This window comes from Canis lupus, chromosome 10 (genome assembly GCF_003254725.2).
Source record: "Canis lupus dingo isolate Sandy chromosome 10, ASM325472v2, whole genome shotgun sequence".
In the NCBI taxonomy this organism is placed as follows: domain Eukaryota; kingdom Metazoa; phylum Chordata; class Mammalia; order Carnivora; family Canidae; genus Canis; species Canis lupus.
Genome location: NC_064252.1, coordinates 8,124,163 through 8,140,719, shown reverse-complemented (window position 1 = coordinate 8,140,719; position 16,557 = coordinate 8,124,163). Strand labels below are relative to the sequence as shown.

Sequence of the window (16,557 nt, the reverse complement as noted above, 5' to 3'; positions counted from 1 at the left end):
AAAATAACAAAAATAACAACAACAACGAAAAAAAAAACCCTTCCGTTTTTGATATGTTGAAGGTTGCCTAAGACACTACCATCCAAGTGGAGATAATGTAGAGGCAAGTGATATACAGGACTGGGGCTTAGGAAACAGATCTGGTCTATGGGTAGATTTAGGGGGAGTTAATTTTATACAAATGGAACTGAAGCTGTGGAGTAAACTGGATTGCCTTGGAAAATACATACAATGAGAAAAGAAAATGTCAGAGCCCTGAGGAACTTCAACATTTTTTTCTTTTTTTTTTAATAATAAATTTATTTTTTTATTGGTGTTCAATTTGCCAACATACAGAATAACACCCAGTGCTCATCCCGTCAAGTGCCCCCCTCAGTGCCCGTCACCCATTCACCCCCACTCCCCGTCCTCCTCCCCTTCCACCACCCCTAGTTCATTTCCCAGAGTTAGGAGTCTTCAACATTTATGAGTGAGCTGGAGGAGAAAGAATTAGCAAAGAAGACCAAGAAGGACCACCCGCCAAAGAAGAGAGAGGTCAAGGAAAGTGTTGTTCCAGAATAACAATGAGGATGATGATTGGGACAATGATAAGGATGTTGCTAGCAAACATTTACTGTGAATGAACTCTGGGGAAGACACTGTGCTAAGGAAACTACCTATATCATCTCATTTAATGATTACAACAATGTATGTGGTAGGTATAATAGTAATGCCATCCTACAAGTGAGGAAACTGAGGCACAGATAATTTAATGAATTTGCCTACAATCACATATGTAACAATACCAGTGTTACAAACCAAAAGAGTATTTCTAGGACTGAATTGTCAATGTATCAAATGTCCTGAAGATAGGAACCAAATTGTGTCCGTTCAGCTGAATGATACGGACACCATTAATGGCTCCGATCAAAGCAGTTTCAGTGGAATAGCACGGATGGTTCTTCCCATTTTCTTAGACCCTATATCCACTCCATCAGCAATCCATCAGTTTTGCCATCAGCACTCGGGTCCTAACCGTTACCAACTGAACTACCTTGGAATGGTTTTACCTGCTTCCATTTGGTCCCTACAATCCATTCACCACATGGCAGCCAGACTGACAATTTTAAAATGCAAATCAGATCTTATCACTGCTTCCTTAAAACCCCCTAATGGCTTCCATCACACAAATACTATCGAAGTTCCTCATTATGGTCTAAAAGCCCCATCTGATCTCATCACTCTCTTTACTCTCAACTCTAACCATCCTCCCTCCTTCTCCTACCACAAATGGTCTTCTCACTCATGGTCTTCTCACTCCTTCTATGACAGGCCATGCTAGTTCCAAAGTGGGAATGAAAGTCCCTAGTCTCTCTAGCTCATACTGCGTCCCCAGAGATTAGATGAGTTAGTGCCTGACATGTAACATGGGCTTAGCACCTATTTTTGGTTGGAGAGCAGATAGAGACAGCAAGGACATAAACAACTTGTAAAACAACTTGGTCACAGAGGATGATGGCAAGTGGAGTAGGCTTTCTGTTTATTTTTAAAGATAAGAGAAATTTGAGCATGTTTAAATAAAGGATATTAGGAGATTATCCAAGACCTTGGAAAGACTTGAAGACATCATGAACTCACAATGTAAGGGAAAAAATAATTAGGAAATTAATTGATTTTAGGAAAAAATTAAAGTTATACAAGAAAGTTACAGTAAAGGGATTTTACTCTCTATACTGAAGTTTTTTGTTCCGCAATTTGAGGGGTTGGGGAAAATCAGTAGTTTCCAATCACTATCAGGAACTTCCCTTTGTTTGATTCTTTTCCTTCATGATCATCCTTGGTTACTTTACACCGAAAGGAGGCTCTGATTAGCAATTACATATGTCTGATTAGTGAAATAATTACACCTAACAAATGCAACTTAGTTGGGAAAACCAAGGCTTATCAGGCAGATTAAGTGATCCATTTAAGATCACAGAAACACTTTTTTTTAATAGGACGCCATTGTCTAAAAATGAAGAAACTGATCCAAATTAGCACAGGAAATCAATGAAATCAATTCCAAACCATATACCAAAGTAAAAAAACAAAAATATTTTATAAGAATAATACAGAAGATATACTTTTTCCTTTTAATTTGGGGGGGGGGGGGAAGCAATAATAAATCCCAGAGAATTTTTAAAAACCTGCATGAAAAAAGTCAGGGTCTAACCATGAAGCAAATTAAACTGTAGCATGACTTTAAATAATTGGTGTTGTGCAGGAGAACCAACTTGATGATCACCCTAGGCTCATTCTTTTTTGAAAGTCACAAAAACACTTTAATACCTTAAAAAGTTAAATGGGAAAAACACAGAATTAAAAGAAAAGGCTACATAAGAGTCATAATACTGTTATGATTAGGAGCATAAACTCTGCGGCCAGACTGCCAAGATTTAAATCATAGCCATAGAAATTACTGAATGTCTTGCACCTCGGGCCCTAATCTCAATGTATGAGTTCTCCCAATAATATGCTACCTCCTTGATTAAGTTGTCATGAGCAAAAAAAAAAAAAAAAAAAGTTGTCATGAGCATTAAATAAGTTAATATAGGTAAAGAGTAAATACTTAGACTAGCGGGTGGCACAAATGGTAAATAGACTAGTAACATCTGTTGTATTTGCTATTATTATTATTATTATCATCATCACCATTACTATTATTACTCACTGTATTGGTGGTGAAGCTTAGAAGCAATGGGAAAAAATAGATTCGACTCCACAGAAAAACATAAGAACTCTAACATATAAATGTGAAAGAAGCAGAAATTTTTTAAAAAAAGAAGCAGAAATAAATAAAATGTAGAAAAACACAGACAATAAAACAAATGTTAATCTTTTAAAAATGAGTTGCATACACCAACATGGGTAACACAGATATAATGTAATGGGGGGGAACAAGTCCTAGGAGTTGAAGAGCAGATGACAATATTAGTAGAGGGTTCCAAAACATGCAAAAGTAAATAATAAAATATGTAGAGATAGATACATCTACGGTAAAACTATAAAAAAGAAAAGATAGAGTGGAAAGAAAAAGCAAGAATGTATATTAGTTATCATTTGTGTTAAGTGATTGTCACCATGACCGGAGATACTCTGAGGAGGGAGAAGGTATGAATGGAGGTCATGCAGGCAACGTTAACACTACTTCTGAAGCTGGGTAGGGGTATCTAGATTTTTTTAAATCATTCTTTATATCCTATGTATAGATGTTATATATTCTTTTTTGGGCATTGTGAAATATTTATAATAAAAAAGGACAAAAACTTAACAATGCATTTTATTTATTTATTTTTTTTTAACAATGCATTTTAAAGGCAAGAGATTTTTCTTCTACCTGTCTAATCAGTAAAGTTTATTTTTCTTTAAAGCTCAATGGAGAAGATTTTCTTCTTTAACGGTAAGAGCAAATTAACTAGTTTTAAGAATTAAATATATTTCTAGGATGGTCAAAAGTAAATTCTACTAGCAGTGTACCCGGATTAAAAGAGGACTATTCCCTGGGCAGCCCCAGTGGCTCAGCAGCTTAGCACCACCTTCAGTCCAGAGCGTGACCCTGGAGACCTGGGATCGAGTCCCATGTCAGGCTCCCTGCATGGGGCCTGCTTCTCCTTCTGCCTCTCTCTCAGTCTGTGTGTCTCTCATGAATAAATAAATAAAATCCTTTATAAAAAAAAAAAAGAGGACTATTCCCATCTGAGATACATCATCAAGCCTAAATATGCAATTCTTAGCTGTTTATTTAGGTCAACCAACATTGTTTCTCCTGCTTAATGCCATCACTTCAAATGGGATAGTTAATACGATGCTTCTAATACACTGTAATCTATCCTCTAAATAAGTACTGAATCTTTAAAAGGGTTATATAACTTGGCTTATGGATCAAATTACTGAGCACATTAAGCTACAAAGCTCAAACATAAGATCTTAGTCACAGAATAACATTTATACGTAGTTTCCCAAAGAAACAACTTGAACCAAATATAACAAGAGAAGACAACTTTGTATAATTTATTAATCATATCATTTCCATTAAAAACTGTGAAAGCTACTTGGAGACTTTTAGACAGCCCACAGACCATAGAATCTGCAAGCAAAAACATCAGGTATTACTCAGTCCAATTGGTTCAGTTTGCTGATGCGAAAACTGAGGCACAGAGAGTGTAAATGCTTCGGGCAAGAACAGGACCAGGAAAACCCAGTCCTCGAATTTGCTCTCCAATGTTCTTTTCATCGCACTCCATCCTTTGCATCATGAAAGGATGCAAATGTACTCATGAGCCTGCAATTCTCCCACTGGCTCTGCAAACTGGTACACATCCCCTGCCTTGGACCAGGCTCTTCCTGGCTCCCTACAGTGACCTCACTAGATGGAATATTCACACACCAAGATATCGGGAAGGACTTCAGTATAAGCACCTTTTCATTCTCAGTTACAGTGAGACAAGGGCTCCCAGACTACCTGCGGTCCCTCAACTGCTGTCCTACCTAATGGACTGTGTACAGGGAGGTATGACCCTACCTTTTTTTCCTTAGACACCACTACTGTAAGATAAATATCCACCAGTAATGGTCACCTTAGATTTCTCCTAACCCCAACCATGCCCAGATTCAACCAAACATAAATAAGAGAAATGAAAGCACAAACATAAAATTCAGGACTCTGATTTATACCAAAGTTGTCCTGATATCTTTTAAAGACTCTTTAACATGTAGTACAGGCTTATTTTTGGTGCTGTCTTAAATTTCACATATGTACTGAGGGATTGGTTGGTTTGGTTTGGTTTGCAGGGTTGGGCTTTTCTTTTTTCTTTTTTTTTTCCTTTAAATAAAATAAACTGACCCAAGAAACCACAAAGATTCACTGTGTAATTTACTGTAATAGAAGATGGTTATGCCATGACAGAGACCGCCATAGGTATGTACTTATATACAAATTACCTACTACGTTTCATCCTAAAAAACAGGAGAATGGCCCTAAGAATGATGCTTATATACCTGAAAATATAATTTTAAAAAAGCATTCATATACTAGTCCCTGAGACTGCTTAACAGCCCAGTCTTAGCATAAAGTACATTGCCTGGCATGAAACAGGCAACTGCTCTTCCAAGAGGATATTGAGAAGGAACTTTCTTGTCATTCTAAAATTTCAACCATAGCTCAGATTTTCAAACAAAACTCTCCTCCACATTCTAAAGTGAGATGACAACGAGCCACTGAAAACTGACACCAGAACCTCCCTGAGAGTATCCACAAAGCAAGAAATCAAGCTATCTATAGGCTCCATAAGCCATAATTTCCACATATACGTACTTTCTGAACGTCAGAATGCTTTTATATTAAAAAAAAAACTCATTTAAGATTTTTATAATGGCGGGATCCCTGGGTGGCGCAGCAGTTTAGCGCCTGCCTTCGGCCCAGGGCGCGATCCTGGAGACCCGGGATCGAATCCCACGTCGGGCTCCCGGTGCATGGAGCCTGCTTCTCCCTCTGCTTATGTCTCTGCCTCTCTCTCTCTCTCTCTCTCTCTCTCTGTGTGACTATCATAGATAAATAAAAATTTTTAAAAAAGATTTTTATAATGGCTTTTTGCTATTATGTATTTTCTCAGCCAACAGCTACTAAAAGCACAACTACTAGCATCTGGGAGGGTTCTTTTTTTTTTAATCAAGGTAGAAATTATTCTTAATACTCCATACTAAACATAAACATGCCATTTCAGACACATGTTATGAAGAGTATACTATTCTTAGAAACAGAATCAGGATATCCTGTTGGCCAGGAAGCAGGCCCTGAGAGCACATTTCTTACACCAGCACTATTTCTCTATTTCACCTGCATTCATCTCCATATTTTACCAACCTCTGCAGTTTATGCAAATAAAGCCTTCTCAATGAAGTAAATTCCCTCTGCTTTCCTTCAGAAAAGACAGGTACCAGGAAATTGGCAGTTTCCTGTAACCAGCACTCTGCTGGGTAACCCAGTCATACAGATGCCAGGTAACAATGCTGCTCCAGGCTACCATGGCCCAGAGTCACAGATCAGGGTATGCCAGGTGGCCAACTCAAGTGTTCAAGAAACTTGCAGGCAATGCTTGAAGAGATAAGAAAAACAAGGCATTCTGTAAGGAAGAGGTAGTGATGAGATTTATTATAAATTTTTTAAATCATAGATTAGGAAATTGTCAATAATTATTTTAGGGATAAGAACTTGACCATGGCAGGGGCGCCTGGGTGGCTCAGTGGGTTAAGCGTCCGCTTCCGGCTCAGGTCATGATCCCGAGGTCCTGGGATCAAGCCCCACACCTGGTTCCCGACTCAGCAGGGGGTCTGCTTCTCCCTCTGCCTCACCCCCCTCTCAAATAAATAAATAAAATACTTTAAAAAAGAAAGAAAGAAAAAGAACAAACTTGACCATGGCAATAAAAAAGTACACACAGAGGACCAAAAAAAAAAAAAAAAAAGCCATCTGGTGGGAATGGCTTCATGTTCTTGGAGAAGATGAAGGGAGGAGTGAGGACAAAACAGAGTAAAATGTGTGTTCAAAGCTAAATGAACCCCTTGTAGGAAGCTCAGGGTACAGAGAAAAGCAAGGCCTGGTGATGACGAAGACAATGAAGGCGCTAGTCCTTTATCTTAAGAGATATACGCCACCGAAGAGGTTAAGACAGGAAGTACCAGCAACAATTTTGCAGTTTGGGAAGGTCTTTCCAAAGGATCCTTTGCTCAAGGCTTCCCACGTGCTATTTGCGGAGTGAGTACATGCGGTGTCCCCTAAACAAGGAAAGCTCGGGGACAGAAAGCCATACACTGACTGGCCATCGTTCAAAGCCACATGGAGCTGCATCTTCTGGATGATCACACTTTTCCTGTGTCCTTCCTCTTCCTCCAGTCAACAAGTGTTTTGTTTTCTTCTCCCCTTTAGTTTTAGGCTTCCTTACTCATCCGCGTTTTACTCCAGCCCCCCATCCCTCCAAGTCACAGCCTCACATTTCTGGCTACACATCTCCACATGAAGGTTCGACCAGCACCTCAAATGCAAGAGATCTCTAAAACAAAACTCATTTTTTTTACCTCCACCCACAAACCTGCTGAGTTCACATTCTCGCAAACGCCCAGGCTTAACATCTTCCCATCATCTTTTAGTCATCCCTCTCTTTCTCTATCTTCAATTACTTGTTTGTTTCTATGCTGTCTTCCTCAGCAACACTCCTCCAATCCCAGTGCCACCACCCTCGTTCAGGTCCTCATTCTCTAAGAAATCTCTTTTAACCTTTCTTTATTAATCCAATGGTTTCTTTCCCAATTTGACTCATCCTCTGAATTATTAGATAATATATCTTATAATCCAATCCTGATTTTGAGGACTCAAAAAAAATTCAATCTCATAATTTACTAACCCAGTCCAAATTTCCTAGCCTGGTACTGAAAGCCCTCCATGTTCTAAGCCAAACTTAATTTTCCATCTTTATACTTTACCTTCCCACGATTCCCCTTCATATATGCGCCAATGTTTTCCTATACCTGCCCCCTCTATCTGATCTGGTAAATATTGGAGGCTCAACACAAGTCGATTTCCTTCCATATCAGTTTGCTATACTTTCCTTCCCTATCCATCTCAGTTGGTAGGAAAAGATCCCATCATCTACATATTTGATCATCACAATAGAACTAGAATTTTCATGGTAAAGCCTGTAATATCTAGAAAACAGACAAGGACTAAGAAAGAAGAGCAATATGACTGAGCTTCAATGTCTGAAGGAGAAGGCAGTGACAAGCAGGATACCATACAAGCTTCAGAACATCTGAAAAAGCTGGAATCATCATGCCTGGGATGATGGATGCTAACAGCTTATGTGAATTCTTCTAGATGATTCACTGGTCTAATAGAACCTATAGTCCAGTGAGGATGAATACATGCAAGATGGTAAAATCATGCTCCAATCACGGTACAGAATGTCTTGGAAACAAAAGAAATGACAAATTCTAAGAGGTGGAGAAAGCTTCGCAAACGACCATGAGGTGGAGACCCGAAGGCCAAGTTAGGAGAGAAAAACAATCCAGGCGGCCGAAGTGGTCTAAGGGAAAGGGAGAGATGGGAAATACTAAACCTGGGTGAGAAACAGGAAAATAACTAAGGAACTCCCTCAACTACTACTATTTTGAATGTCTGCAGTTATCACTTAAATAGTTGTAATGAATTCACCCTTAAGCTATTTGAGCCCAGCATTTTAATTCAGTGAATTCCTGAAAATATGCAGACAATTATCTACAGGATGGATCAACTGTTATTAAACAGGATCTTTCACAAGTCAGGTGGATGCCAAGCTGTGCCGTAATTCCTAAATGTGGTGCTACCCTCCGTTCACTCCCCCAAGGCTCCTCCTCTTCAGCATTCCTGCCTCTGTCTGAATGAACTGCTCTAACATCCCAGGATCCCACTGAAGGTGGCATACTCGTTTCTACACATACTGCAATCAAAAGAAAATTATACCTTTTAAGAACTAATAACCCCATAGTACAAAATGTAAAAATGCAAAATCAAACCACACAAATGTCTGCAACACGTACTACAAAGAACTCCAGAATTAGAAGAAATCTTAGGGAAAATCTATATCAACAATGTGACCCAACCTATGTCTAACAGGTTCTATCTCTCAGGAATTTAGATTCCAGCCTCGATGATTTAGTCTTTCCCTGTGAACCGAGGGACACATAAATATTCAAGAGCTGCTGAGCAGTCAAATTCAACCAGGAACACAGGAAAGCAGGAAAAAAATGGTCAGCAAAGAATGGACAATGAAGCAAAGAAAGGCCAAGAGGAGAGAGGGAAAGTTCCAGGTTTTCCAGTCCCTAGTCCCTAATAAGGTCTGTCTGCACTTAGCTTCCATCGAATACCTCTCTTTCGTTTTCCTAAAACTAGTTCAAGTTCATTTCTGTTACTTACAACAGAAGCTTAAAAGAGGCAATAACCAAATCCTCCATAAAGTCAATTGGTTGATTTATTGCTGGCCTACCTTTCCTACAATTTTATTCTTTCCTTGCTTTTCTTTAAAAGCCATAAAGACAACTTTGGTCTGCTATGGAGAAAACATGTAAACAAGGATCCAGGATCATGCTGAGAATTTTAACAGAAAAAACAACTGTGCCCACAAAGGAGAAAATATCGGAATTTTCAAAGTAAAGTCTTGAAATATCTATCTGTATAGCAATCACAGATGCTAACAACTGGCAAATTAAACAGAGATCCGATTACCCTCCTATTCAAACTCAATTTAATTCTGAATAGACCAGATGGGTAGGTCCAAGTATGATCAATAGGGCATTTTGTAGGAATGTAGGGCGTTTCATCTGGAATGCCCCCAAATAACTAGCCACAGCCTCCCAACCACAGAAAGGTTTGGGTGCTCTACTGTGGTATCCCTAACCAAGACACAAATTCCAGAACTGAATACCAAACCATTTTAGGGCCTGGGCTTAACTGTCCCCAAACAACAGTTGGACATTTACCCTATGACATAACCAGCACTTTCTGCTGTTAGATCAGGGTAAGAGAAAGTAGCAGAAGCTTAGTATCACAGAACTCTGTCAACGTGTGTGCATCTGTGCGCATGTGCCAAGTATCAAGATGTTCCACAAGCTGGATCCACACCAATCAGATCTGACCACAAGAAGACCAGTTGAACACGTATAGCAAGTCAGAGCTGACAATCTGAAGTTTGAATCAATGTAGTGTGGGTAGCTCTGCAGGATCATATAAACAAAAACAATATTACAGTATCTGGAGTTAGAAGGGACATGGAGATTATGTTCAACTTCATCAGTTTACAGAAAAGGAAGTTAAACATCTGAGCCAAATTCATCAACCAATCCCCAACTATGGTAAGGAACACAGGTGAGATAAAAATCAAAAAACTGTGACCAGATAATAGAGCCAAAATGTATTATTGCCTGAAGTTCCTCTTTAATGGCTGAAATTTTAAAAGGATAAATGTATTAGAAAATGTAGGGGAAAAAAATCTATGAAGCTACTGCTGGGATCTTTTTTGGATATTCTTGTTACTTGAGTTTAGCAAAATAGTTAAGATTTCTGACCTAATGGGTTAACATTTTAGTTAAAATTTTAGAACAAGCACCTTTAAAACCTAAGTTTGATTCAAAACCTAAATGATGCTGTATGTTTGCAACTTTGGCAGACAGGCGGTTAGGCACTCTGACAAAATTCTATACGGCAGAGAGCTACTGACTTTAATATAAAAAAATTCCAGACGTTCACATAGGGCCCTAATAAAAGTCATCAGAAATTAGACTTATAGGTCAGCTGGGACCAAAATTAAAAAAGTGAATGTTTAAATGATCCAAATATACACTTGGTGTTCAAAATTGCTGGCAAGGGGCCACAGCACAGTGGATTTTGGTCTTCAAGGGCTGCTTTACCACAAGAATTAGGTAAGTCAACACATCACTGAAGAAATTAAAAAAAGAAAGAAAGAAACATATATTCCCCGGCAGTACAATCCACTCTTTATCGTGCAGCACAGTATTTTCTAGAAGACTACTAATAAAATGTGCAGTTAGAACCTGTTGTATTTCCCAAGAAGTACTATTAAAGATACTCCTAAAACATGAATCCATAAAAAGGTCTTTCTGAAAAACAGTCCCAGTCAGAAGCAAACATGAAATGGATATCATTACTTAATATTTATAAACTGCACATTTAAAAAGGCTAAACATTTTTTAAATTTCCCATTAATCTAAATTGGCAATGTTAGAAGTTACACGAATCCTAAAGACATTTTTACAGACAAACTATATTTTAAAGTCTGTTTTGAAAGAAAACAAAAAAGTCTATTTTGCCAGCAAGGCTGCAAATGGAAATAAGAGAAAGAGAAGAGAGTTCTGAATATAATCCATGCTTAATAGAGTCAGTTTGCGGCTAATTTCTCAGTCCTAATTGCTAGCCATATCCGTGTTGACAGTTCAGCCTACTAGGGGCAAAAACAAAAGCGAACTGAAGTTTCCTTATCTCAACTGAGGAATGATCATTTTTGACCTTCCATTCCTGAAAACATTAAGCACCGAGAAGCTCTGATGGTAAGTTAGAGCCTCATCACGAATATCAAAGTCCGTGCAATTTCACATCGGCCTTAAACTCTACCTCCTTCATTTCAAATCATTGCTTTTTGTAATTGCCTGATGGGGGGGGATAAAAAAAACTTTTCCCTGATATTTTCCACATGATCTCAAGAAAAGGATCCTTAAAAATCATCCTGTGAAGACTTCCGAATTACCAGTCCTAAGCCAGGGCAGGCAGCGATGGCACCTTTCCTTCACATAGTTTTGACTTTAAATGGTCCAGTGTGAAACTTAAAAAAAAAAAAAAAACAGACTCAGATGCTTTTTTTCCGCTTCAAAGCAAAACAAAACTGGTACCTGACGAACTCGGGGTCCTGCTCGGGTTTGGCCTATTAAATACCAGCGGGGCCCGCGAGGGCGGCAGCCGGGCCCCCACCACGCGGGCCACTCGCCGGAGACCCGCGTCCCCGCGCCCCTGCGCTCCGGAGACCCCGCCCTTGCCCCCCGCGTCCCTGCCCCTGCTCCCCTGCGCCCCGGAGACCCCGCCTCTGCCCCCCGCGCCCCTGCACTTGCTCCCCTGCGCCCCGGAGACCCCGCCTCTGACCCCGCGCCCCTGCCCCTGCTCCCCTGCGCCCCGGAGACCCGGCTCTTGCCCCCCCAAGTCCCCGCCCCTGCCCCCTGCGCCCCTGCCCCTGCTCCCCTGCGCCCCGGAGACCCCGCCTCTGCCCCCTGCGCCCCTGCCCCTGCTCCCCTGCGCCCCGGAGACCCCGCCTCTGCCCCCCGCGCCCCTGCCCCTGCTCCCCTGCGCCCCGGAGACCCCGCCTCTGCCCCCCGCGCCCCTGCCCCTGCTCCCCTGCGCCCCGGAGACCCCGCCTCTGCCCCCCGCGCCCCTGCCCCTGCTCCCCTGCGCCCCGGAGACCCCGCCTCTGCCCCCCGCGCCCCTGCCCCTGCTCCCCTGCGCCCCGGAGACCCCGCCTCTGCCCCCCGCGCCCCTGCCCCTGCTCCCCTGCGCCCCGGAGACCCCGCCTCTGCCCCCCGCGCCCCTGCCCCTGCTCCCCTGCGCCCCGGAGACCCCGCCTCTGCCCCCCGCGCCCCTGCCCCTGCTCCCCTGCGCCCCGGAGACCCCGCCTCTGCCCCCCGCGCCCCTGCCCCTGCTCCCCTGCGCCCCGGAGACCCCGCCTCTGCCCCCCGCGCCCCTGCCCCTGCTCCCCTGCGCCCCGGAGACCCGGCTCTTGCCCCCCCAAGTCCCCGCCCCTGCCCCCTGCGCCCCTGCCCCTGCTCCCCTGCGCCCCGGAGACCCCGCCTCTGCCCCCCGCGCCCCTGCCCCTGTTCCCCTGCGCCCCGGAGACCCGGCTCTTGCCCCCCCAAGTCCCCGCCCCTGCCCCCTGCGCCCCGGAGACCCCGCCTCTGCCCCCGCCGCCCCCGCTCTCGCCCCCCGCGCCCCGGAGACCCCCACCCTGCGGGACGCGCGGGCCTGGCGGGCGCTTTCCCACGCGGAGCGGCCCGTTCCCGGATCGGGCACTTCGGCGGGGCCCCGGCGCTGCTCCCCCTCCCGGCGCTGCTCCCCCTCCCGGCGCTGCTCCCCCCCAGGCCGCTGCCCCCCCCCCCCCCCCCGCGCTGCTCGCCGCCCGGGGCGTCCCGCGGGCTCAGGTTCGCTCCGGGGACGGGATAAGGTGTCAGCGGGCGCCCCCGCCTCGGGGGACGGGGACGGAGCCGGCCTGACCCCCCCCCCCCCCCCGGCGCTCCCCGCCGCGCCCCTGCCCGGCCCGCAGGAGGCCGGGGCCCGGGTCGCGGTCGCACGTCGCCGGGACTTACCTGCCTGCGCGCCTCCCCGCGCCGCGGCCGCGAGCAGCCAGAGGCAGAGGAGCGGCGAGAGGGGGCGCCGGGGGCTGCGCCGCGCGCTCATGGGAGGGCAGCGACCCGCCGTCCGCCGCCGCCTCCCTCCCTCCCTCCCTCCCTCCCTCCGCGGCTCGGGGCGACGGACGGGGCGGCGGGAGGCATGACGGGAAATTCCTGGGCACGGGCGGCCGCGTCCAAATATGAGCAAGAGCCTGGGAGCCCGCGAGGGAGCCCGCCGAGCGCCCGCCGCCCCCCTGCACCGCCGGCGCGGGACCGCGCAGGGGTCGGACAGACAGCGGGCGGGGACCCCACGCCCGGGGGCTTGGGTACGGACAGGATGAAGAGACCCGGCAAATGCTTGCGCGGGGGGTGCAGGGTGCAGGGGGGCTGCGGCGGGCCCGCCGGGTCTGCACCACGAGCCACGGTGAGCCGTGAGCAGCCCGCCCGCCGCCGTCCCACACAGAACCGCCCCCTGCGTCCCGGGCGCGCCGCGTCTGGTTGGGGCGGAGGCCGCCCAACTTTTCGGGACACTTAAATGCTGCTGTTGAGACCCGTGGTCCTTCCCACCACCGACCTCCTTTCATCCCCTTCAGGTTTGCGTTTGCTGTAGCTTGTCTAAAAGGCCGTGTTGAAACGTATTCAAAAGGTGCTACTTGGGATGGCCAAGATGTCAGGCCCAGAGGTTCGATGACAGACCCAAGCCGCTAGTCCCCAATGAAACCTTCGCTTTCCAAGACAACGTAGTTTTGCCCTAATTACTATAATTTATTATTCTTATTTTTTTAATTCACACTAACGGGACAAGGCCCTGGAGATGCAAGATGTTAGTTATATAATTACTTAGGAACGTTTTAAGATGCTACAGAAATGATTTATGGATGCAAGATTCTTAAGGGGTAAATGCCAAACAGATTGAGAGTGTGGATGGATTATTCTAATATGAACTAAAGTATGGTAATGTGTACATCACACTATTTGTTTGAAAATGCTGTATTTACAAATCAGAAACTTTAAGACAAGTTTAATTCTAGCCAGTTATTAAGGTGTATATGCCAAAAAAACAAAAAAACAGTCCATTTGCAAGTGGCTCCCCTTAAATCATCTGGTACTGAGAAATACCACATCCCATAAATTACTCCTGGCAAATGGGCAGATTTCACCCTTAATATACTAGCAGTCGATAATGGGGCCAAGGGCAGATGACCTAAGTAAACTAAGGGCAAATAAACTGTAAAACAATAAATAAGGGATTCAAAAGACACATTACTATTGAACCTTATATTATTCCATATAGGTATCTAGAAGTTGGGCAGTGGGAAGATACTCAGGAAAAAAACTGAATATTCCCTCCCTTTCCTCCTTTGTGTATATTTAACTATATATTATGTAAGCATCTGTTTTTCTTCTTTTTAATATTAATTTTTATTTGACAGAGCACACGAGCCAGGGGGAGGGGCAGAGGGAGAGAGAGAATCTCAAGCTGACTCTCTCCTGAGCCTGGAGCCCAACACAGGGTTCTATCCCACAACCCTGAGATCATGACCTAAGCCCAAACCAAGAGTTGGATATTCAGCTGACTGAGCCACCCAGGTTACCCCAGCATGTTTTTTTAATTCCCTTACAATATCTAACATAGTTCTTTGCCCATATTCTAATTAGTTGTTTAAAAACAAAAGGATACGAGCACAGTAATTTGTGGACTGACATATAGGAGCTCTGAGCTAAGTGTAGAGAAGAGCTTGTTTCAAAGGACTGTAATTATATTCAAAATAGTCTAGTTGATCTTATATACAAAAACATAAAATTATAAATAATGTATTATCATACAACCGAATTCATATTAAAACAAGTGGAGAGTTAAGTACTTGTATCGATTCTGCTGACTTGAGAGCAAAAGTAGCAGCTGTGTTGTTTTTTTTTTTTTTTTAAGATTCTATCTATTTATTGGGATGGGGGGAGAGAAGAGGAGGGACAAGCAGACTCCACACTGAGTGCAGAGCCTGAGGGTATCCCCCATCCCATGATCCCGAGGTCACGACCACTCCCGAAACCAAGAGTGGGCCCCTCAACTCACCAGCTGCCCAGGCACCCCATCCACCAGCTGTTTTAAAGGCTTCAATAAGTATGTTAAAGAAAGGAAAAAAAAAAAAAAAAAAAAAAAGAAAGGAGATGCATGGAGCCTGTTTCTCCCTCTGCCTGTGTCTCTGCCTCTCTCTCTCCCTCTCTTTCTTTCTCTCTCTTATCTCTCATGAATAAATAATTAGAATCTTTAAAAAAAAGGGGGGGGGAGAAAAGAGCTAACATTACTTGAGTGCATAACAAGTGCCAGACACTGTGCTAGATGTTCGACACATGGTACTTCATTTAATCGCTACAAATATCTCTGAGCTTATTTTCCTTTATCCTTATTTTACAGCTAAGGAGACTGAGGCACAATAAATTATGCTACCAGGAAGGGGTGAAGGAGTATTGGAATTCAAACCTCATTCCAAAATCATACGTACTCTTTTTACTGTACTAATCTGTCCCATTTCCCTACATTTAAAAAAAAAAAAAGGAATTCAAAAACCGTATTCACTGGGCTCTTGTGGTTTTAAGTAACCAGTGTGCACTCAAGTTACCTCAAGTAATAGGGGTAACGAATACATGTGAAAATAAGACCAGAGACTTAACCGGCTTGTCAGGTCATCCTTTGTGGGCCTGGGAGGTGGGGGCTTGTACCTTTGATAGGTACCAGGAACAGGAAAGTACTACCCTCTGACCACATTCCTATGAGCTTTGTAATTTAACCACTGATATTTAAATCATATATTTCACAATGTTTTCTCTAACGTCTTCTTTTATTATAATCTTAATACCAATCACGTTAACATATTACCTTAAATACTGTTTGTTTTTAAGACAAAGGACCCAGAAGAGGTAACTGCTTCCCTTGCTCCCCATATACCATCCCTTCCCCTACCCTGTGGTGTGCTAGTACATTTTTAACAACCAGATCTGGAGGAGGGAGACCTCAATTGTAACAAAAACCAATTGATGCAGTGTCAATACTCCCACCAACCTGATGTGCACGTGGGAAGAGATGCACACAACCAGCCCTCGGGCTTGTGAGAGCCAGCACCAGGACACCACTGCCCCAGTCCTCATAAAATGTCTTCAGAGCACAGCCATAATTTAAGTTGCACAACCATAGCTCTTTCCACTTGCTGCCAGCTCTCTATCTACAGTTCATAATCAAGTGCCCTGGAGGAGAGAATCTGATTCTATCACCACTGTCCTTTTTGGGGAGAGTTCTTACTTGAGGCTGATCTCAGAAGCCACTGGGTGGCCCACCAATTGGCCACCTCTGAGCCAGGTGTCTTCTCCTACTCCAACTGTGACTAGGATGGAAGGACACGACATAGCACCGATGCTGAGGAAACAGGCTGTGTTGCTCCCTTCTTAAGGGGTTGTGGTTGGGGCAGCCTCTTTTAAAATGAGTCTGTAAGCAGGACAGGCTTTGAGGCGTAATCCCCAACGTGCTGTGCTCAGCTCTTCAAGAAGATCCTCTCAGCCACTACATAAAGCTTTGGGGCAGCCTCTACTCCAAGGAACACATTGGGCGGATGCCAACAACTCCACACT

At 44.3% G+C, this 16,557-nt stretch overlaps 1 protein-coding gene across 3 annotated transcripts in view; it reads right to left on the bottom strand.

The window, feature by feature from the left end:
• Window positions 1-13,065, bottom strand: part of MSRB3 (methionine sulfoxide reductase B3) — a 176,469-nt gene extending 163,404 nt beyond the window's left edge. Inside the window, exon 1 of one of the 3 annotated variants that reach the window (XM_049115745.1) lies at window positions 12,910-13,065. In XM_049115745.1, coding sequence (XP_048971702.1) covers window positions 12,910-13,000 — 91 coding nt within the window. In that variant the 5' untranslated portion in view covers window positions 13,001-13,065. Of the gene's footprint in view, window positions 1-12,550; window positions 12,602-12,909 lie in introns of those variants that run through there. The other 2 variants (XM_025476706.3, XM_035696606.2) reach the window with 2 other exon arrangements.
• Between the last annotated feature and the right edge of the window lie 3,492 nt (window positions 13,066-16,557).